Source organism: Poecilia reticulata, chromosome 16 (genome assembly GCF_904066995.2).
Source record: "Poecilia reticulata chromosome 16, P_reticulata-male-v2, whole genome shotgun sequence".
In the NCBI taxonomy this organism is placed as follows: Eukaryota; Metazoa; Chordata; class Actinopteri; order Cyprinodontiformes; family Poeciliidae; genus Poecilia; species Poecilia reticulata.
Genome location: NC_088845.1, coordinates 8058940 through 8083096, shown reverse-complemented (window position 1 = coordinate 8083096; position 24157 = coordinate 8058940). Strand labels below are relative to the sequence as shown.

At 36.3% G+C, this 24157-nt stretch overlaps 1 protein-coding gene across 1 annotated transcript in view; it reads left to right on the top strand.

Annotated features, from left to right (window-relative positions):
• LOC103477874 (meprin A subunit beta-like) overlaps window positions 1-24157 on the top strand; it is a 46844-nt gene that overhangs the window by 2271 nt on the left and 20416 nt on the right. The window contains exons 8-24 of the mRNA XM_081597249.1: window positions 3310-3534; window positions 3781-3942; window positions 5155-5385; window positions 5476-5925; window positions 6019-6195; window positions 10259-10364; window positions 10495-10539; window positions 11590-11628; window positions 12288-12329; window positions 12489-12533; window positions 13142-13189; window positions 13721-13759; window positions 14070-14114; window positions 14716-14763; window positions 15295-15333; window positions 15644-15688; window positions 18034-18081. Coding sequence (XP_081453375.1) covers window positions 3310-3534; window positions 3781-3942; window positions 5155-5385; window positions 5476-5925; window positions 6019-6195; window positions 10259-10364; window positions 10495-10539; window positions 11590-11628; window positions 12288-12329; window positions 12489-12533; window positions 13142-13189; window positions 13721-13759; window positions 14070-14114; window positions 14716-14763; window positions 15295-15333; window positions 15644-15688; window positions 18034-18081 — 1834 coding nt within the window. The remainder of the gene's footprint in view (window positions 1-3309; window positions 3535-3780; window positions 3943-5154; window positions 5386-5475; window positions 5926-6018; window positions 6196-10258; window positions 10365-10494; window positions 10540-11589; window positions 11629-12287; window positions 12330-12488; window positions 12534-13141; window positions 13190-13720; window positions 13760-14069; window positions 14115-14715; window positions 14764-15294; window positions 15334-15643; window positions 15689-18033; window positions 18082-24157) is intronic.

Sequence of the window (24157 nt, the reverse complement as noted above, 5' to 3'; positions counted from 1 at the left end):
ATGTATTTCAGTGATTCTTGAGAATAGGGACAAAACAGGTCCAATGGATAAAGCACAACATTTGAATAAAATATACACAAAATATAACTTTTTCAAGTATCTGACTAAACTAACCTGGGTCATGTGAGCACAACAATGTATATTTTCCAGGTATTTGCTGAATAGTTTCTTATTTTAAACATTGTAGTCGGTGGATGATGCCTGTAAAAGCCATTGTCCAGGAGCAGAACTCAATACATTATAATAGTTTAAAACAATTAAAGAAATACAAAAATTATATACTATGACAATTAAGTACACGTATTCATATAAATACTTATAGAAGTATCAATAAATTGAATTACAAATATTTTTTATATATTTTCCAACTCCATTGAAATTTGTCCCTAGTTTGTGTCAACACCGTCAGAAATGAAAATAATGTAAAAAAAAATCAGGCATTATTGGGGGGCACCAGAACTTCTAAGGACCCCATGACCACTTCCCTTCTCTTCCTTTGCTAAGAAGGGTAGTTAGCTCCGGTTAGCTTATGTTATTCTTTAGTTTTTTGTTCTTTTTATTCCTAAGTTTTTTGTCTCAACCATGATGTGTCAACACCATAACTGACAATTTACAAAACTTTGATGAAATTTTGTGAAATAAAAGCTTAATTTTGGTATAATGTAAGGATTTCATGGATCTGATGAGCTACAATATGGCCTCCTTCAGAATAACATCATATATAAATTGAGGTAGTTTGGCATTTCGTCTACTCAGTCAGATGTCAACTCCATCAGAGTTTTTGTGACTCTTTCAGTGAAATTGTTGTCAAATCTCACATAAATGTGCAATTAATTAATTTTAATGTATTTTACATAAATTGCATTACTTCACATGTATCAAGTTTTTCTTTTTACTCACTAGTTTGCCATTACCTTCAGCTCTGTCAACTCCGTCATGCAGTGTCAACTCCGTCAGATGGACTTTTTGTTGTTTTTTGTTTTAAATAATATTTATTTTGTTTTTGAGAAGCATTTGTCTGCAAAATGAGTAAAAATATCACTAATAGGGTCATTAAAAATAATTTTTTATTTATTTTTGTTAGATGGTGATGACAGCGTTCTAGGTCAGGTCGATTAAAAATTTTATTTTTTTTTAAATGTTGCAACTGGGAACCTGTACCTTAGCATCTTTACATTTCCAAAACATTATTTGTCATATTTGCATACATCAGGTTGAGAAATAACAACAAAAAAAAAATTATGGGAAAATTAAAACCCATTTTGTCCCTATTCTCACGAATCACTGATTTATTCACTGTAAATAAGTGCAGTATTTAGCAAAGCAAGAAAACCTGCCAATGTACATTCAAGAATTAAAAATTCTGCTCACCTTCAGAAAAGAACCAACATGAAGTGAATGGATATGCTGCACTGCCAGTGCTAACTGTCATTTATGCATGAGAACACAGTTGCATATGATTGAGATGTTTATGAAAGAAATTACATAATATGAAAAACATAACTTGCAAAAAGCAGCAATTGGACAAATAATTCATTTTACCCCACAAAGCAAAGTTTCCTGTAAGACAGTACTTGCCTCCGGTCACTAAGTGGCAGCAGTGCCACCTCCGGTCACTAGGTGGCAGCAGTGTTCAAACTAATCAACAGCCTACATGTTCAAGCCAGTAGATGTAAACGAAGCAGGAAAAAAAATCAACAAAAAAACGAGAAAACGGAGCAAAGGATACAAGCGCGGATGTTTTGAAATATATCTATCTAGAGGAGAGATGGAGAAGTTTGACAGTGAAAAGAAAAACGGCAGCAGAGGTCAGTAGCCAGGATAAGAGATTATTTTCAAATACAAGAATATGGTCATGATACTACGAGAACCCAGTCGAATCACCAGAGTAATTTAAATATTGGCAGAATAAAGACGCAATATTGCCGGAAGAAAGTCGTTAAATTAAAAAGCTTCGATGGAGTGATATGCAACGTGACTCGCTCAGCAAGTCTGGTTCTTTCTGTTAAATAAAAAGTTGTGTAAGCAATCGTTTCAAAGTCCTGGGGCTGAAAATTTGCTTCTGATGTGCTAAAACATTTAGTACTTAGTCATTTGTTAAACCAGTATCAACTATAACCTTACAAGACCGTCAGTATTCCGCAATTTAGCGCAGTATGGTGAAAAGCTGTCATAAAATTAGTCTTTATTCTCGTCCAACTTTACTCGTATTTAAAACACAAATCAAAAACTCGGCACTTACACTCCTTATAAGCAAGTAACTGTAGCTCGCAGAAAAATGCCAGGAAATAGACAAAACCTGTCTTTATATTGTTAATGCAAAAATGTTATACATTTCATCTCTTCTCATCTGACAAGCTGCACTATTAGCAATATTGATGCACATTTTTCCACAATAAATGTTAAGAACTTTATACCTTGTGGAAAACTAAACTGAAGAAGCTGACAAGTAATCAACGCTTACAGTTCTAAAAGTTTTACTATATTAAGTCTAAAAATGCAAATCCCAGTGAATCATTTGCACTTCTTCAAATTGAGTAGTCTTGATTAAATGTTACTGATTCACTTAAACTGATTTTGGAAATTATTTTGAGGCTTACAATAATAAAACAGCGATTTTGATAATAAGGTCATACAATGTTGGAGCCAGTGGTTTGTACGATATATTAAATACGAACAGATTCGCAACAGTATGTAAATTCTGGGGAGGGAAGGGCACTGAGCAGGGGGGGGGAAATATGATCACTAAGGAGGGGCATGACAGAAAATAATTGAGAAACTGTGCTAGAGCAAGTTGTCTTGCAAAGAGAGCAGATTATCAGAAAAGCTTTCTTTCTGGAAATAAGTACAATTAGTCAATCCATGGATATATAATTATGTGTGAAAAGTTTTACTCAAAATACAAAGATTTTGTGTCATTTAAGAGTATACATGTCTGTATTTCAAATTCTGAACATTATTTTTCAAGGCTGAAAAGATATCATCTCTATAGATTTTGCATTTGTTTTTAATGAATTTCTATGATAGTTGTAGGTTTAGACATTTACAAGAGTTTAAAAGCAATATGAAAAGATTACTGACCTCTTTTGGACATTATGACCAGTGTCATTGAAAGTGCTGAAAAAGGCATGTATTATTAAACATTTCTCATTGCAATGCTTTTTTTTATTCACTCTATTGTGTTTGCAGTTCAAAAACTGGATCTTGCCAGCTATGTTCAGCTCTTCACAGTGGTTAAGGAGTTATGCTGAGTAAAATTTTTCTTACTCTTACTATGTTTTTAAGTGCAGTATGTTTTGTGTCACCCAGGTACAGAGTATAATTTCAACAAAGTTGAAAGTGCTGTAAGCACCACCCATGGAGTCCCGTATGACTACATGTCAGTGATGCACTACGGCAAGGACGCATTCAACAATGGCAATGGCAATCGCACAACAATTATTACCATAGACCCTAAATACCAAGATGTGATTGGTCAAAGGCTGGACATGAGTCCTAGTGATGCTCTGGAGCTGAACCTCCTCTACAACTGCAGTGAGTCCATTCAGATTGTTGAGATTACCAAAATTGGTGTATTTATAATCTGTCACATACATCTGAAAGTATTAATTTTATCATCAGAGTTAAAGTTTTCCATATGTTGTTTATTGTAGCTTTCAGCTGATTATTTCTTTTACAGTTCAAAGTAAAACAGTAACAACTGCCATGATGAAAAGTGTAAAGAGTACTTTGTCAAAATCAAAACCTAACACATACATGCAAACCCTTTCACTGTTTCAGACACAACTATTGTCTCCAAATTTTACTGTGGCTTTTCTAATGGATCGATGTGTCAGATGAGCCACTGTTCAGAGGGTGGGAGTGGATGGGAAGTGGTTACCCAAGCTCCAGGGGGTCCAAGCTCTGACCACACCACTCTACCAAGTGGAAGTGAAGATTATGGTAAGTTTTGGAATTAACTTTATATTCCGATGCATAATAATGAAAACAAATTCAGTATAAATTCAGGTAATATAAATGTAATCTCTTATCAATGGTCGTAGACTGAGTAAAAATATCAAACTTTTTTCCTCAGAGGGGTTAGTTGATGGTTAAGTGTAGAAATAAAAATGCCACTGACATCCCAGTAAAAAGTAGCATACCTTAATACAAACATGCTGCACAAAACAAATCAAATAAGACATTAGAATTCATATAGACATGATGAGACATCTTGCTTTCTTTCTTTACATTCAGACTGATGTAAAATGTTTGTTTTTTTATCTGCAGTAACATGTATGGTAAGAAACACAATGACAGTAGCTTTACATCATAAAAACATAAACTGACATGAATCATGCTCAAAAAGTGCATTGATGACATTCAATAAAACAAATCAACAGATTAATAAACATTTAGAACATTAATTTAAATAAAGACAAATCTTAGAAATGAGTTATAATTAATTGTGGAACAATTTTTCATTTAAATATATAGCAAATGTCATTTACCATGCCTGTATTGGGATTTATAGTCAGTAAAATGTAGACATTCCATCAAACTTCAGAAATCTGTTCCTGGTCCATATTTTTCTGATGTCTATGTTGCTTCACATATCAGACATCAAATGTATTTGACAAAACAATTTTTTTGGTTACTATGATTTTATACTGTTATGGATTGTATTGCATATGAGCAAATTCTACATGTGAGTCATGTATAATGGACTTTGCAATGTTTAGTGTGGACTCAAGGGAAAAATAGTCTGTACTGAGACTAATGCGAATCCTGAGATAAACAAATAAGCAAAAACCTTTAAAATGACTTGAATACATTCTTCAAAATGCATGATAGATTCACTTTAATTTATTTCACCACAAAGCTCAGTTTTCCTATTGGTATAAATTGTAATAATATTGATTTAAGATGATAAAATCTGTTTCTGAAGTTGTGCAAATGCCTTAAATTGTCTGTAAGCTACATGTAAATAAAATGGAGAATCCACCAGAAAACTTTATTTTGGACATTTTTACTGGTCAACAAACAGAGTCCTTCATTGGTTATAACATGCATAAGTAACTTCTACCTTTTTATGCAAATGCATGGAGTAGTATATGCTTATATTTTAGAAGAGTGAAATGTATCAGAAACATTATCTTGAACAACATTTTGCAGGTCAACAAACAGGGTACTTCATGCACGCAAGCACAGCATCAGGTCAAGAAGGAGATTCAGCACGACTGGAAACGGAGGTAGTGAAGCCGACCAGGGCATGTAATGTCCAGTGTCTGCAGTTCTACTATTTCCACAGCGGAAATGAGGCAGATGAACTTAATATCTGGATCAGAGAGTTTGAAAACGATCAGGACACCACAGGAACTCTCCGCCTTATGGGACAAATTACTGGTAAAGCTTATAAAAAACTAGAACTTTTCACTTTTGTATGATGTAATATTAAAATTGTGTAGCATAGTAAATTAAAACCTCTTACTCCAGGTTCACGAACATCTCACTGGAAGATCCACCATGTTTCCTTGAATGCCACCAAGGACTTCCAGGTGGTGTTTGAGGTCCAGAAAGGAGCAGGAATCTCTACAGGAGGTTTCTCCATTGATGACATCAATCTCTCAGAGACAGAGTGTCCACATGTTGTCTTGCAGATTGATGACTTGGAGAATCTTTTAAACACAAGCAGCTTTGGAACCAGAATATACAGCCCAAGACAATACTCCAAAGACGGCTATGCATACCATGTAGCCACTATTCTTTTTAAAACGTATATTGGAATGTATGTACAGCTTTTGTCTGGTAAGAATGATGACCAGCTGCAATTTCCTTGTCTGCAAAGACATATGATTTTCCAGTTGCTGGATCAAACCCCAAACAAGCAACTGCAAATGTCTAAGGAATCTACTTTTGTTTCTGATATAACTCAAGTAGCATCTGGTAAGTTTATCATATAGTGTTAATTTTTTGAAGAAAAGTTGTTGGTAAAAAGAACAAACCAAAAAAAAACAAATGTGTTTTCTCATGTAACAGGTACCTCTATCTGGGACAATCCTAGGGAGACTGGAGTTGCATTGTTTTTTGACAATGAAGAATTAGTCTATGGTGGTAGGGTTCTCTGGGGGGTCAATCCTTTTACAACGGTACAAGAATTGCAATCCAGAGAGTTTCTCAAGGGAGGAAGCGCCATTTTCATGTTCAACTTTGAAGGTGCGTTTAATATTCTGATCATAATCATATATTGTTAATGTTGCAAGAACTTGTTTTCGCTGCAGCATTCTTGGAAAGCAATGTTTTAGAGAAAAAGGATCAAAGAAACATCAGTCTTGGAAATATCATCTCATATTTTTACACTCAGAGAACATAAGGGAAATATTTAGTTTAGATGTGAAAACAATACAGTATTAATACTGTAGGTTTAGGTTTTAGGCACTTTAATAAAACATTGTCACAGGAACGTTGCCATGTTGTTCACACTGCAATGCATTCTGGATAAATGACGTTTAATGGTCCAACTGCCTGAATCCTCCAGCCAAAACAGTGATGAGTAACGTTATTAAGCCTTTTCAATTTGAACCGAAGCGTTTTGAAATCGATCGGAATGTAGAAATCACAAGAGGTGATGAAGGTGAGGAGGACCAAACAGACGATAAGGACAGAATTGGCTGTAGGAGCTGGTATTTTGCTGCTGATGCTTTTGGCTTCATAAATGAAACGATGAACGACATGTACCCGGTCCGACTGTGTGATCCAGTAAGTAACGATAAGCAGATGAGGCCTCATAGGGTGTTTGGCACATTTCCCAAACTGTGTTGACACTGGATTCAAACACTGGATTGCTGTGTTGCTGAATTCAAAAAGTCATTGCAGGTAAATTCAATAAAGACTGGAAACTGGACAAGTTTCACTCACATTTTTATTTAGAAACATCAGCCGTTGTAACAACTTTGGGCCAAGGCGATAGCGCCATTTACAAACTATTTCAGTTTTTTTCTCCGATGACAACCTGTGGCAGCAACTGAACATGCAAACTGAAGAGAGCAAGGCCAATCCAAATGTCAATCCAAATGGTGGAAATGGTGAAACGGTGAAAAGGTGCTTTTGAGAACATCCTTTCACATTACACTGATGATGTCGGCATGCATAGAAATTTAATTGCAAGTTTGTACAAGGTAGTGTCATGGTGAGGTGGTGAGGATGACGCTGAGGACCTTGGTTGGAATGAAAGAATGATGATTTAATGATCCAAAAACACAATAATCCAGGCAGCACAGATGAGCGGAAGGCTATTGCCCACAACTGGTAGCAACTGGTATAAAACAAATAACTGACGGCAAGATTTAGACAAACTAGACGCACTAGGCGATAAGACAAGGACCCGAACAAAGAACAAGGAACATAGGTGAGTTTAAATACACAGGGAGTAAATCCGTGGGAAGCAAGGAACAGGTGTCACTAATCAAGGGGTAGACGGGACAACACAGAGGCGCCACAGAACACAGAAACCTAAATAAACACAGAAAAACTCAAATTCTCATGGGTAGGGTAATGTAGTTGCATTTCCAAGTTTTGTAGTGGATCCAGTGATATTAGCGTATTCATCTCCGAGATGCGTCTTTTTACCTCAAAAATGGCATCGGTGTTGACATTTGGATTGGCCTTGCTCTCTTCAGTTTGCATGTTCAGTTGCTGCCACAGGTTGTCATCGGAGAAAAAAATAAAATGCATCTGTATTGCTAATTCATTGTAATTACATGGAGTGTTTTGCAAGAACATTAAAATGCAAATAAATACAATTAACAATCATGACACACCTGAACGTCCTGTGTGTACACTGTAGATTCCAGAATGGACCAAAATGCGTCATCAACCCAGCAGGTGAAAAAAAGGCGACCTCCATGGGTGAAAACTATAACAAAATATGATTGAAGCAATTATGAGTTTTAGCGTATCACAAACAGCTTTTTTTTTTTAGCTAATAGGAAAATTACATGTTCAATTAATTGTGGATCCCTTTAATAGAAGGTGAAAGGACAGTGTAAAGTTTGTAATTAAGAGCATTACTTCAATTGTCCAGAGGTGATTAAATAACCATTTACATGTTAACTTCAAAATGCAACATTTTGCATCTGCAGAATTTGTATTTTGTCATCCAGAAGGTGGGAAGAATTAGCTGGAAAGTTCTAATTATTCTAGGAATTATTAGGAATAATTGGTGCAGCCCTTATGATAGCGGTTCTCAACGTGGGCGGTACCGCCCTCCAGGGGGCGTTCAGAGGACGGCAGGGGGTGCTGGCAGACATTTTTACAAAAAGGGGGGCGCTGGAATGCCTATGGGGGGCGTTTGGTCGAAGGTAAACTTTACACCTTAAATGCACAACAATGCCAGTTTAGACTTTGAGCAACTTGGTAAAACTGTATTGTGTAACATTAAACCATGCTTGGCTGCAACTGTATCGATTGCAGCTCTTCTTCTTCTATTCAGTGTTTGTTAGCTTCTGTTGGCTTCTTGGCGCAGCTCGGTTCTCCTGCTACTGGTAGTTAAAATTACGATACCCTCACTGTGTATCCCTCTGAAAAATGAACCCATTTAAATAAAAGAAATCAAGAAATCCCTCCATGGGTGATACCACGATAGAGAGCGTTCATTGTCCAGTATGAAACGGGGGTGATGGAACAACACAGCACTTTTAAATTTCAATAATTAGAATGCAGAAATAGTTTCCGTTGTTTTAAAAGGTTTATGTCAGTCTGCCTTTTCCCCATCGATACGCTTCCCGACCGCCCTGCACCTTAGGGGCTTACAAAAAAATAGTCGTTCACATTGCGCAAAACTCTGAAACAGGAGAAGCGGGACATAAAACGGAGCGACGAACTAGATGTGAATTATGGCATAAAAACATAGAATCTGACGCTGAACAGTGAAAAAATCAACACATGTGAAACACATGAAGATTAGGCGGCGCAGCAGGTGATGAATGAAGATTACTGATGATGAGCGTCAATAAACGATAAAATAAATCTAGCAACAGGAAAGAAACTAAAGTGGACATAGCAATAAACCAAGAGAGGATAATACTAATCAAATGAGACTAAATGGAAATGAATGAAGAACAAAATGCAAGAATAAACTAAGAAACTAAAGTAAATACAGAGGAATAAACTGGTATGACAAGACCTTTCGAGCAATAATTAATACAGAGGACTGTATGGCAAGAATAAACGGACACTATTTCCAGATAAAAGGTAAAATAATATTATTGAAGTGTCATGGGTTTGTTGAGACCACATCTAGTACTGAGAATAAATATATCTTACAGACCATAACAGTAAATAACTGATCACTTATTTTTATGTTTTTAATTAGATTTGATATATTTATTTCTTCAATATTATTTTTCATGTCAGTGTTAATGTCATGAGGCTGATGACTCCATGACACTTTCAATTTGACTCATTAGGATTTGATTAAGAACCAGATTTGTTCTTTGTCATTTCTGTCCAGTAAAACTATTAATCTATAAATCAATAGACGGGTCTATATAAAGATATAATCCATGTTTCTGTCTCATATTTGTATGGCATTAGAAGGACCTGGAACTTTTGTTTTTCCACTGAAAGCTCTGGTTTGCACAATAAATGCCATGTGGGTGAAGTTTTATTGATGATATTCTGTTGTCCCATTCTCCTGAAGGCAGCACAGAGCTGCACCACCAGAAACCGTCAGAAATACTGAAGAGAAGAAGAGCTATGATTAATGTAGTTACAGTTCTTTCCATGTTTTAATGTTGCAGAGCTCAGTCGTTTTGAAAATAGTTCAAAGTTTAAACTGGCATGTTGAATATCTTTTATCTGATCATTTTGTGTAATATTTAACAACTAGAAAATGGCAAAGAACAATAATATTTGTCCACTCTGATTGGCTGCTGTTAGGCCTACCAATTTTAACTTGAATGTTCATTACATTTTTCGTAGACACCTGAGAACATAATTTCTATTCCCATGACTTTTTTGTTCTCTGGGAAATTATTTTGATGATAAATACAGAAACAAGCATAAAAATCAAAACATCTACAATAGTGATAGTAATATTAATGATAAAATAATGGTCAGTGGAAAGTAGCCTGCAAATTCTTTGGTGGGGGGCGGTGATGGACCTGGATAAAGGCTAGCGGGGGGCTGGCCCAAAAAAGGTTGAGAAACACTGCCTTATGAGGAAGTTCCTCAGACATTGTATTTCTTTTTTCTAACTGACATTTTTGTCGTTTGATAGATCTCAACCCACTAATCAATGGAACAACTCTACCATGTCCTCAGTTAAGACCAGTGAGCATAACAAATCCTCCACAAAATCTGAATAAAAGTCAATGCTCTGCAAGGTAAACCTTTTTACAAATGATAATTTAATACTGACAAATTTGCATTCCCTCACAAAGCTCTAAAAGAAAAAGTTTTAGAACTACAATCAGATTTTAGAGTTTTTGTTGAATAGTCCTCTGACTTTTACAGAGTATCTCCAAGCATCAGTCCACCTTCTACAAGCCCAGAAAACAGGTATTGATTATCCTTTATTTTTTCTAATGTACATAAACTGTAAAAATGATGTATTCTCTTTTTCTGTTATTTGTGGTGTATATGCTGTTACATGCTAATTCAGTCTGTTTATCATAATATTATCTATTATAATACTTGTTCTATTAGCTATTGGCTATTCAAACAATTCTCTAATTGTTTGAATAGCAATTGTGTGTTGATCTTTATGCTTTGATGAACACACAATAATAGTACGAACCGAATGCACAGCTTACCAGTTGGGGATGGGCGATATAGACACAAAGTTTTATCATGATATTTTCTGGTACTATTGTGATAACGATAAAAGTGAACATAATAACTTTTATTATTTCTTTTCACATAAAGAAGAACAGTTGCATTAAATCATATTTTCAAATTTATTTATATATAATCATACTCTCATTTAACAAACAATAGAGAAAATACTAAAACTCAATACGGACAGTTTTGGGGGGGTTTAACTTCATAAATCAGAATTTTTTTTGAAAATAAATCAAAAATATTTATTATGATAAGAAATTTGTCATGATGAACGACACAATAAATGATCACCCCTTTTGCCAACTCACAGTTCCTCTTCCCCACAACAAAATGTTTTCTGTTTGGATCATTTTTAGAGATGTTACAGCTGAAACCAGATATTTACCTAAATTGCAGAAAAAGGCAAATATTTCTTTCTTTTTTCACTGACTTTGCCTGTTTTAGGTCAGTTACATTAAGACTTCATTGTGTGAATTTATAAAATATTTGCTTTTTGCAAATTTGTTAAAACTGTCACTATGTTCTGACAATATAAAATGGAAGAAGACTTCAGAATATTTCAATGGGGTAGTAATGTTAGTGTATGTAAAGTTTTGAATATGAAGAAATTGACACAAGAATGTTCCACAGGGTTCTCTCACTCATTACTTGGGAAAGTTATTATTTAGAAAAAAAAACAATAATTTGGCTAATTCAGACATCTTAAGACCTATATTTAACATTAATCATGAGTCAAATATTTATTTTTGTTTGGTTACTATTTTACAGGGTTTCCTCTACCGTCCATCCACCCTTTACTACAAAAAGGTATTGTAACATTTAACGAGAGTTGTTTGCAAATCTTTGCAACGTTGTATAGGAATATATGCAGGGCATAAAGGAAAGGAAATAAATACAGCATTGCTACTGTTACAAGACATTATCAACAGTAACAAGGTGATAAGATCTAACAGGCACATTTTGATGGAATGTAAACCTAAAAATTTATATTCACACATGATGATCCATGTTGTAGCTGTAAGTATTTTTGCTATGCTGCAGTTTTCCAGTTGTACTGTTAAGTCCTGGCTAACCCTGCTCTATGTTCAGTCTTAGTGTCAGTGCTACTGGTAACTAGCCGTGTGCTCTAGTTCTCTCCCGTACTACCTGTCCTGGACTGTTTTTGTGCATTGTAATTCATTAAATAACCACCATATTCATCATACCTGGGTCTCAGCGTCTCTTATCACCATCTACCACCACACCATATGACATATTTAGACTTAGTACTGAAAAAAATGGAACCCTGGAAACTTTGAATTATATTTTTTTCTTAAGATTCTGGTATTTTTAGAAACTACAAGTAATCATTTTACTTCTAACTGATCTAGAAATAAATTCAATGAGACAATTACATTATCAGTGCTATGTAAGGAATTATGGTATTTTTTCAATTTTTTAATTAAACTTTGGTTCTAATTTTACAGGACGTTAACTACTATTAATCCACCTACAACTACAGACGACAGGTATTGCACTTTAATGAGAATTGTTTGCACATTCTTTAAACTTTAGCTGAGACTATATTCACAAAATAACGTGACAATTCATCGTGTAGTAACTAGCATTTTACTGCAGATAATAGGCTGCAAAAATCTCATTGTTCTTTGATGCTTTGGCTTTTGCAGAAACTCCACCATCGCTCCATCACCCAGTCCTACAACAGATCACAGGTATTCCCACGTTTAATGAACACCTCATTTTTCAAAGCCATTTAGGTGACATTGGATCAGAACAGGGACGTGTTCAACTGCACTTATAATGAAGATTTTTCTCATACCAACCAAACTGCTAACAACTATGTAGACTTGGTACTAAAAAGAGACCCAGACTTTCTCCAGAATATCCCTGCTAACCTGATACATTTTAATTAATACTAAGCATGGAGGCATTGTTTTGAGTTGTTGCCCTAAAATACATCCACATTATCTAGTTGAAGGTTTTGGGTTTCAACATATCAGAATATCTGAAGATTTTCCATATTGTCCAATAGCATAGCTGTCTTAGTGCAAGTAAACTTTTAAATTATAATAAAATGTTCTTAAAGGTTCTTTCTTTCTTGGTAAAAAGAAACATAAGTAGTTGTTTTACTCCTGACTGATCTAGAAATAAATTCAATGAGACAATTACATTATCAGTGCTCTGTAAGGAATTAAGGTATTTTTTTCGGATTTATACTTAAACTTTGATTCAAATTTTAACTACTATCCATCTGCAGTATTTTACTGCTGATAATATGCTGCAAAAATGATGTTGTACGATGATGCTTTTGCTTTTGCAGAATCCCAACCACCATCATTCCACCTGCTCCTGTAATAACAGATGACAGGTATTCCTAAATTAACTTAACTCCTTATGATGGGTTGTTTAATATTATTTCATTGCTCTGTAAAGCAGGTTTTATTGCTTTCATTTCTGGTGGTAAATAGAATATTCACATGCCTTCACCCACCATTAAACCTCCTCTTAAAGATATGACAAATGTCACCCATTTAATATTTATCATAGAGGAAAGTCCAAGTCAAAAAAATTACACTGTGCAATACTACCTTTTTGATTTTGGTGGAATCTTCCCCACCAACACTCCTCCACCTGTTTCGACAGATGACAGGTATTCCTAGACTTAGTGGTTTTCTTGTTTGAGAAATCCTTTTATTACTGGTTTTATATCAGCTGTCATAAAATGTTACATTTTTAGAAACTCACTAAAAATATTCCACAGAGTTCCCCATTCATTACTTGGAAAAGACATTATTTAGAATATAAAAGCAATAATTTGTCTAATTCAGACGTCTTAAGACCTATGTAAGATATTTAACATGAGTCAAATATTTATTTTTGTTTGGTTACTATTTTACAGGGTTTCCTCTACCGTCCATCCACCCTTAACTACAAAAAGGTATTGTAACATTTAACGAGAGTTGTTTGCAAATCTTTGTAACGTCATATAGGAATATATGCAGGGCATAAAGGAAATAAATACAGCATTGCTACTGTTACAAGACATTATCAACAGTAACATTATCTAACAGGCACATTTTGATTGAATTTAAATCTAAAAATTCATATTGAAAACCATTTTTGACATCAGCCAAGGTTCACAGCTGTAATGATAACATCCTTCACACACGATGATCCATGTTGTAGCTGTAAGTATTTTTGCTATGCTGCAAAAATCTCATTGTTCTTTGATGCTTTGGCTTTTGCAGAAACTCCACCATCGCTCCACCACCCGGTCCTACAACAGATCACAGGTATTCCCACGTTCAATGAACACCTCATTTTTCAAAGCCATTTAGGTGACATTGGATCAGAACAGGGACGTGTTCAACTGCACTTATAATGAAGATTTTTCTCATACCAACCAAACTGCTAACAACTATGTAGACTTGGTACTAAAAAGAGACCCAGACTTTCTCCAGAATATCCCTGCTAACCTGATACATTTTAATTAATACTAAGCATGGAGGCATTGTTTTGAGTTGTTGCCCTAAAATACATCCACATTATCTAGTTGAAGGTTTTGGGTTTCAACATATCAGAAGATTTTCCATATTGTCCAAAAGCATAGCAGTCTTAGTGTAAGTAAACTTTTAAATTATAATAAAATGTTCTTAAAGGTTCTTTCTTTCTGGTTAAATAGAAACTGCAAGTAGTTGTTTTACTTCTGACTGATCTAGAAATAAATTCAATGAGACAATTACATTATCAGTGCTCTGTAAGAAATTAAGGTATTTTTTTCAGATTTATACTTAAACTTTGATTCAAATTTTAACTACTATCCATCTGCAGTATTTTACTGCTGATAATATGCTGCAAAAATGATGTTGTACGATGATGCTTTTGCTTTTGCAGAATCCCAACCACCATCATTCCACCTGCTCCTGGAATAACAGATGACAGGTATTCCTAAATTAACTTAACTCCTTATGATGGGTTGTTTAATATTATTTCATTGCTCTGTAAAGCAGGTTTTATTGCTTTCATTTCTGGTTGTAAATAGAATATTCACATGCCTTCACCCACCATTAATCCTCCTCTTAAAGATATGACAAATGTCACCCATTTAATATTTATCATAGAGGAAAGTCCAAGTCAAAAAAATTACACTGTGCAATACTACCTTTTTGATTTTGGTGGAATCTTCCCCACCAACACTCCTCCACCTGCTACGACAGATGACAGGTATTCCTAGACTTAGTGGTTTTCTTGTTTGAGAAATCCTTTTATTACTGGTTTTATATCAGCTGTCATAAAATGTTACATTTTTAGAAACTCACTAAAAATATTCCACAGAGTTCCCCATTCATTACTTGGAAAAGACATTATTTAGAATATAAAAGCAATAATTTGTCTAATTCAGACGTCTTAAGACCTATGTAAGATATTTAACATGAGTCAAATATTTATTTTTGTTTGGTTACTATTTTACAGGGTTTCCTCTACCGTCCATCCACCCTTAACTACAGAAAGGTATTGTAACATTTAACGAGAGTTGTTTGCAAATCTTTGTAACGTCATATAGGAATATATGCAGGGCATAAAGGAAATAAATACAGCATTGCTACTGTTACAAGACATTATCAACAGTAACATTATCTAACAGGCACATTTTGATTGAATTTAAATCTAAAAATTCATATTGAAAACCATTTTTGACATCAGCCAAGGTTCACAGCTGTAATGATAACATCCTTCACACACGATGATCCATGTTGTAGCTGTAAGTATTTTTGCTATGCTGCAAAAATCTCATTGTTCTTTGATGCTTTGGCTTTTGCAGAAACTCCACCATCGCTCCACCACCCGGTCCTACAACAGATCACAGGTATTCCCACGTTCAATGAACACCTCATTTTTCAAAGCCATTTAGGTGACATTGGATCAGAACAGGGACGTGTTCAACTGCACTTATAATGAAGATTTTTCTCATACCAACCAAACTGCTAACAACTATGTAGACTTGGTATTAATCAATCAATCAATCAATCAATCAATCAATCAATCAATCAATCAATCAAATTTTATTTGTATAGCACATTTCAGCAGCAAGGCATTTCAAAGTGCTTTATTTCTGTTTTTACTTTAATTATGTAAACAGTGAGAAAGAGATTAAAAAAATAAAAATAAAAAACAAAAAACGTTACATCATTAAAACGTCGAAAAGAAAGAAAAAGAAATTAAAAACATTAAAGACATAAAAACATGGAAGACATCAAAACCCACTCTAACCCTAATTTAGCCATAAGCAACTCTAAACAGGTGGGTTTTAAGTTGAGATTTAAAAGCACCCAGTGTTTTTCAGCTGTTTTACAGTTTTCTGGAAGTTTGTTCCAAATCTGTGGTGCATAGAAATTGAATGCTGCTTCTCCTCGTCTGGTTCTGGTTCTGGGGATGCAGAGCAGACCAGAACCAGAAGATCTGAGGGGTCTAGACGGTTGGTACAGTAATAACAGATCTTTAAGGTATTGTGGTGCTAAACCGTTCAGTGATTTATAAACTAACATCAGTATTTTAAAGTCTATTCTCTGAGCTACAGGGAGCCAGTGTAGGGACTTTAAAACTGGTGTTATGTCTCTATCTTCCTGGTTTTAGTGAGAACCCGAGCAGCAGCGTTGTGGATCAGCTGCAGCTGTTTGATTGATTTGTTAGTCAGACCTGTGAAGACGCTGTTGCAGTAATCAATGCGGCTAAAGATAAACGCATGGATGAGTTTCTCTAGACCGCGCTGAGACATAAGTCCTCTAATCCTGGAGATGTTCTTCAGGTGATAGAAGGCCGACTTTGTGACTGTTTTAATGTGGCTCTGAAGGTTCAGGTCAGAGTCCATCACTACTCTCAGGTTTCGGGCCTGATCGCTGGTTTTTAGTTGTAATAACTGAAGCTGTGCATTGATTCTAGTTCGCTCATCTTTAGGTCCAAGTATAATAACTTCAGTTTTGTTTCTGTTCAACTGGAGAAAGTTTTGGCACATCCACACATTGATCTGTTCTAAGCATCCATTCAGTGATTGGATGGGTCAGAGTCACCTGGTGACATCGTGATGTAGAGCTGTGTATCATCCGCATAATTGTGGTAGCTAATCCTATGTCCTGTTATAACCTTAGCCAGTGGAGAATATAAGTATTGAAAAGAAGGGTCCTAGGATTGAACCTTGGGTACCCCACATGTGACCTTTGACCTCTCTGATGAGAAGTTTCCGATTGAAACAAAGAAATCCCTGTTCTTTATGTAAGATTCAAACCAGTTGAGCACTGGACCGGAGAGTCCGACCCAACTCTCCAGTCGATTCAGTAAATGTCGTGGTCAACAGTGTAGAAAGCTGCACTGAGGTCCAACAGAACCAGCACTGTGGTTCTCCCACAGTCTGTATTTATATGAATGTCATTGAACACTTTTACAAGGGCCGTCTCCGTGCTGTGGTGAGCACGAAAACCAGACTGGAAGGAGTCAAAGCAGTTTGTTATTGTTAGGAAGTTATTTAATTAAAAGAGACCCAGACTTTCTCCAGAATATCCCTGCTAACCTGATACATTTTAATTAATGCTAAGCATGGAGGCGTTGTTTTTAGTTGTTGCCCTAAAATACATCCACATTATCTAGTTGAAGGTTATGGGTTTCAACATATCAGAATATCTGAAGATTTTCCATATTGTCCAAAAGCATAGCAGTCTTAGTGTAAGTAAACTTTTAAATTATAATAAAATGTTAAAGAGACCCAGACTTTCTCCAGAATATCCCTGCTAACCTGATACATTTTAATTAATACTAAGCATGGAGGCATTGTTTTGAGTTGTTGCCCTAAAATACATCCACATTATCTAGTTGAAGGTTTTGGGTTTCAACATATCAGAATATCTGAAGATTTTCCATATTGTCCAAAAGCATAGCAGTCTTAGTGTAAGTAAACTTTTAAATTATAATAAAATGTTCTTAAAGGTTCTTTCTTTCCTGGTAAAAAGAAACATAAGTAGTTGTTTTACTTCTGACTGATCTAGAAATAAATTCAATGAGACAATTACATTATCAGTGCTCTGTAAGAAATTAAGGTATTTTTTTCAGATTTATACTTAAACTTTGATTCAAATTTTAACTACTATCCATCTGCAGTATTTTACTGCTGATAATATGCTGCAAAAATGATGTTGTACGATGATGCTTTTGCTTTTGCAGAATCCCAACCACCATCATTCCACCTGCTCCTGTAATAACAGATGACAGGTATTCCTAAATTAACTTAACTCCTTATGATGGGTTGTTTAATATTATTTCATTGCTCTGTAAAGCAGGTTTTATTGCTTTCATTTCTGGTGGTAAATAGAATATTCACATGCCTTCACCCACCATTAAACCTCCTCTTAAAAGATATGACAAATGTCACCCATTTAATATTTATCATAGAGGAAAGTCCAAGTCAAAAAAATTACACTGTGCAATACTACCTTTTTGATTTTGGTGGAATCTTCCCCACCAACACTCCTCCACCTGCTACGACAGATGACAGGTATTCCTAGACTTAGTGGTTTTCTTGTTTGAGAAATCCTTTTATTACTGGTTTTATATCAGTTAGCATAAAATTTTTACATTTTATCCTAGATAGTGAGGCTCATTATAAAATTCTAGTTAATTGAGTGCAGACAGAATTTGCAGAAAAGTTTGTTTTTGGATGCTTTGTTCTTTTTTAAAACATATTTATCAGTGTTGACCATAGTCTTTTACAGAGAGAGTTGTTTCTGGATCAGTGATGCTCGATGTCAAATATTGAAGTACAACACATGTTTCTGAGACATGCTCTAGTTATACATTATGAGTAAACATAGATACACTCCATCTCCTTAACTTGACATGCATATATGTTACACAGTTTCACTAAAAAATAAAATTAAGTCACATTTCTACAGACAATTTAAAAGTATTAGCAATAATAGCATCTATTTTAACTTTAACCCCTCATGAACCACATGTCTCTTCCTTAAATTCAAATTTCTACCTGATTTTTTTAATACAAAAATCAGGTTTCTGATTTTTGTATTAAAATCAGAAACCTGATTTTAATACTAATCAGGTTTCTTTTTCACTTTCATGGCTTCTTCCAACGGAGCCTTTTCTGAATTTTTCTGCAGACATTGTGTTATTAGTTTCTAAGTTTCTACGACATGTTTGTAGCCAGGACAGGTCCTTCAGAGGTCATAGCAAACATGTATGACCTCCACAGGTCATGCATGTTTGATGGTCTTATTATATAAAACCTAATCAGCTCTTTTTGATATGCATGTAAAATGTTACTTGTGGCAAAAAGCAAACGCCCTGAATATTCTGTCGCCATGATAAATCAGGTCAGTTGCTAAGTTTCAGGACTTATTTATGCTCCTAATTTGATGACTGAATCATATCAATGACCTTATTACCTAATCTATTAAACTTAATACAGGATGACTGATTGATGTATATTCTCAGAGTGTTTTTCTTTTTCTCTCGTAGCATTTTTTGCCTCAGTCCTGGTATGGTGGCCTCTCCCATCCTCACTCTCCTGCTGGCGTTGGTCCTTCTGCTGTCATGATGCACGCCTCTCAGATAAATCTTCTGTCTCTGCATAGGCAGGAAAATAGTTAGAAATGTCTCCCAGCTATGCATATATTTTATAATGACAGTGTAAGTTGATATCTGATCCGAAAAATGTGAGTACATTGTGCAAAAGCAAACGGGCTAGACATGCATTGCTTTAAGAAGTCAGCGTATAGTGCCTGAACTTGTGGCTCATATTCAACAATATTTGGTGATGGTAGTTTATTTTTGGTCAGTGTGTGTCGGTAGATTTTTGTAAGGGACTGCTAAAGCCTTATTGAAGCAATGTTTTTGTTTTGTAACGCATGATACACTTTTTTGCAAGTGCTTGAATTTCTGAATTAAACTCATAATATTCTGTTTGAAGATTATTCTGTTTTGCAGATATTTAACCATATGCTAATATATTTAAACATATGTGCTAGGTGACTTAATGGCAAATAACAGTTTTAGTCAGATATGTATGATCTATTGCTTTGCAAAAGGTTTGAGACAATAAATATGAATAAATATAAAGAATAAAAATTCACCACAACTTGAAATGTCTTACATTTTTGTCATGCAAATTTGAGATTTTACCGTTTCACTACCCATAATAAAATCTAATAAATTGGTTAACAGGAACAAATATAGGTCACATTTATTCATATGTATAATGTTCAGTGGATCGAGTGTTTATAATAATTGGAACTTTCTTCAAGATTTACATGCATGTAACTCTACACTAAACAAGTCTAGTGCTTGCAGTAGAAATGACTCGTGGTCTTTAGCCAAAGACAACAGAGAAACCCTATAACTGCTAAAAATACATTTTTATGTGCCTTTTGGGAAGAAGGAAGTTGCTCTCAGAGTCTTCTTGAGAGGTTTTCGTGTTTCCTTTAGTGTTTTTTGGTGCAGTGCCACCTCAAGAAAACAGGTTTGAAGCAGGTTTTTCAAAGGGTTTGCTTTGTTTGGTACAATACAGCGTGAAAACAAACCCTACCAGCTGAAAATGTCACATTTGTTGTAATTTTTCTCTCCAGTCGAACCGAGTCTACCATCAGGTGTGAAAACACACAGATTTGGAATTATAAATCATTTAATTCACATTGTGAAAAAGTCTGGTGTCTGTTTAAGAAGTGTGATGGTGCCACCACACCACATCTCTGTGTGTATTCTTTTGCTGATGTGCTGTTGATTTTGTAGCAAACCTACCATTGGAAATTAGGGCCTATTCTCATGAAATTATGATTTCATGAGACGATAACAATTACTCCCACAAGATTTTACAGGCCACACCTGACGAGCTCTGAAGGCCACCTAGCCACCAGCTTAAACAGAATGTTTTCTAGACTGTCCATGGAGTAAAAGCCCTAGGAACTAGAAACTTTCTGGACCCCTTAACTGGAGAGCTGGTCAATAGTCAGTCGATGAGAATTGCGAGGGTTAGGTGGGGCTGGCTTTTGCACAATAACATACATGGCGTCCCTGAGTGGGCTCGTTTTCGAATTAAAGTAGGAAGAGCCCATGCTACTAAGTGTGTAAAACAGAAGAGTGATTCTGAATAGCTCACTTAGTGTTCTAACTCTAGGGAAAGAGTTAGAAGTGCCTGATTAGGCTGTCAGTCACAACCCTCGCAGGAACTGCATGGCGCAGGTGAGGGAAGCTTACACTGAGGAAAAGTGACCGAGTCCAGACAGTGAAGCCAGTGGCTACAATCGCCTGAACTCATCCCTACTCGATAACGTTAAGAGAGGCTTTGGGGGCAGGCAACTCCAACGACACAGACGCCCGTTGCTGTGGAAGGATAGTTCCTGTGTGCTTAAAGGATACAAGACAACATGGCGGAGCGAGACAATGCTGTCAAAGGAAGGGACGAGCGAGGATTCAGCCGCTGACAACACCTGAGAGCAAGATGAGGACATCAGCGACGCAGAGGAGGGGGAGCGAGCAGAGAGGCGGCTTCGACGAGGAGGAAGGAGACAGCGACCGATGGAATGCGTTCTCAGGCCCCAGACTACTTACAGCTGGCCCGAAGCCTCTTCGGACCGGGCAGCTTTGTGGATTAAAGAAAGAAGTGGAGACATTGGATATAGAGAAACCTTCTGAGAAACTGGCGAGAGATTTGACTTTGGGACCCGTGCAAGCCAAGGACGGACGGCGAGCTTACGTGCCCGAGGTCGGCCAAACTGATTACCACATTCCAGCTGAGTGGGCCACCCGACTGGAGGACCGGGTCACCCTTGGCGTCAAAGCAACATTTAATGCCATGGCCACGCTGCCATCCTACTCGACCCGGAGCTCGAGATTGGACCTGAGCAGCCAATCAGCAAAAAGCGACCCACAACTGCATCATAAAAAGACAAACGTATAGAGTGGACCCTCTACACCAGGGCTCCCCAAACTACGGCCCACGGGCCGGATCCGGCACGCCTCCACATTTGGTCTGGCCCCTTGAACAATACCAGAGAGCATTCAGATTTTTTTTCATATATTGTATTTTTCAGTTTATATGTGGATTTTTCTTCAACCACCAAGGGGCTCTTTAGCAGGAAGTGTGTCCTGTAAACTGTGGGTGTTTTGTTTTTTTATGGCGCATTGCTGCCATCTGTTGGACTTTTGGGGAACTGTTCGACTTTTATGTTATGTAATCATTACGGTTGTTTGCTAGCGGTAGAGCAGACGAACACACGTGTCTGTTATGAACGCCGCATTCCAGGTCGAGTTCTTCGAAGCAATGCCTGTAAGTAGCAGCTTATACTTCAAAATGAGCCTTTATGTTAACATGATAAAGAAGTAACTTGTTTATTGACTTAGTTTTGGAAATACCTGCGGGTGATTTGATTATGTGCTACGTCATCGCTAACTAGGAGGCTGCTAAGATTTCTTAGGTCGTTATGTAACATTGCAGTTCATAGCATTCTGAGGTAGCTGTTGTATCAGTTGTACTTATAATGTATGCATCTGAATGTAAAAACACTTCTGTAAGCTGCTCTGAGTTCATCCTGAGTTGTTTGTGCTTTGACAGTTTCACTCCATTCTACATGGAAATAAAGGAAGAACTAATTAATCCTGACTCGTGTGAAGCGAGTTTGGCTGATTAGTTTTGGTACAAGACACCATAGCGAGACCATTACAAAGTGAATCATTGAAAATAAAAGAAAGCGCCCATTAAAACGGATTTAGGTTTTAATAGGGAATTGAAATTTGAGAATGTTGTTGATCAGTTAAATGGCATTGAAGGGAAATGTTCAAAGATGCTCACAGCAAGCTCACTTCACACACAGTCAGCTCTCAACAGGATCACAAGTCTAACAGAAGGGGATCTGGCATCTCCAGCTTGCTGCTTCCTATAGGGTGGCTGACGAGCCCCAATACACTTGACCTGCAGCAATCAGGTAGAACTGAAACAGAAAACAGAGCTCTCTGAGAAAGAGAGCCCCTAGAGGTCAGTGACCGTAACAGTCTGTTCAACCGGTTGGGTGATCTAAGGTGATTCCACAACATTGTGTGACATTCAGCCCTTATCTCTTCTCATGACTGAGACGTACTGGATCGTGACAGATTAGATTACAGTAATATTAGGTAGTTAAGTTCCTGGTGGGCCATGGAGAGACATTTATTTACTGTAATTTAGACCAGTGGTTCCCAACCCTGGTCCTCAGGCCCCCTTCCCTACATGTTTTAGATGTAATTTTATTAACATTTCCTCTGAGCATTTGAAAAATGCAAGTAAGAAACTTTGCGCATTACTTTCTATGTGTTTCACTGGCTGTCTAGTACATGGTCTGTTACCTAATTCAATGTTATCTGTCATTCTGGTACCAATTATTAAAGATAAAGCAGGTAAGATTAGCTCTTTGGAGAATTACCGACCCATAGCTTTAGCTAGTAGTTTGTCGAAAGTTTTAGAAAGAGTCCTTTTAAATAGGCTGGAAGAGTTTCTCTTGACCTCCGATAATCAATTCGGTTTTAAACCCAAACATGGCACAGACGTGTATTTTTGCACTACAGGAGATTTTAGACTTGTATAATTTGCACAACACTACAGTATTTATGTGTTTTATTGATGCCTCTAAAGCATTTGATCGTGTGAATCACCAAAAACTGTTCGGCAAGTTAGAAAGCAGAGGTGTACCCAAATATCTAATTAGAATTCTGGTTTACTGGTATGGTCATCAATCAATGTTTGTAAAATGGGCCAACACAATATCTGATTCGTTTAAAGTTGGTAATGGAGTAAGGCAGGGAAGCTTACTGTCCCCTTACCTTTTTAACATCTACATGGATGAACTATCAACGCGTCTGAATTGTTGTAAAACAGGCTGTATAGTTGGTGACCGCATAATCAATCACATAATGTATGCAGATGATTTGGTAATCTTAAGTCCATATAGTGCTGGTCTTCAACAACTATTAAGGGTCTGTTCCCAATATGGTTGTGACTTTGACATCAAATATAATGCTAAGAAAAGCAATGTTATGATTGTTAGAAGTAGGGCAGATAAGCATCTGATAACCCCTGACTTCTCTTTATCTGGCATTGTCCTCAACAGATGCAATGAAATTAAATATTTGGGACATTACATAACTGATGACCTGTCTGATGATTGTGACATTCGTAGGCAGTATTGTATGATGTATGCACAAGCTAATACTTTGGTCAGAAAGTTTAGTATGTGTTCATCCTCTGTGAAGATAGCTCTTTTTAAAGCTTTTTGTGTAATGACTTTACACGGCCCATCTGTGGCGA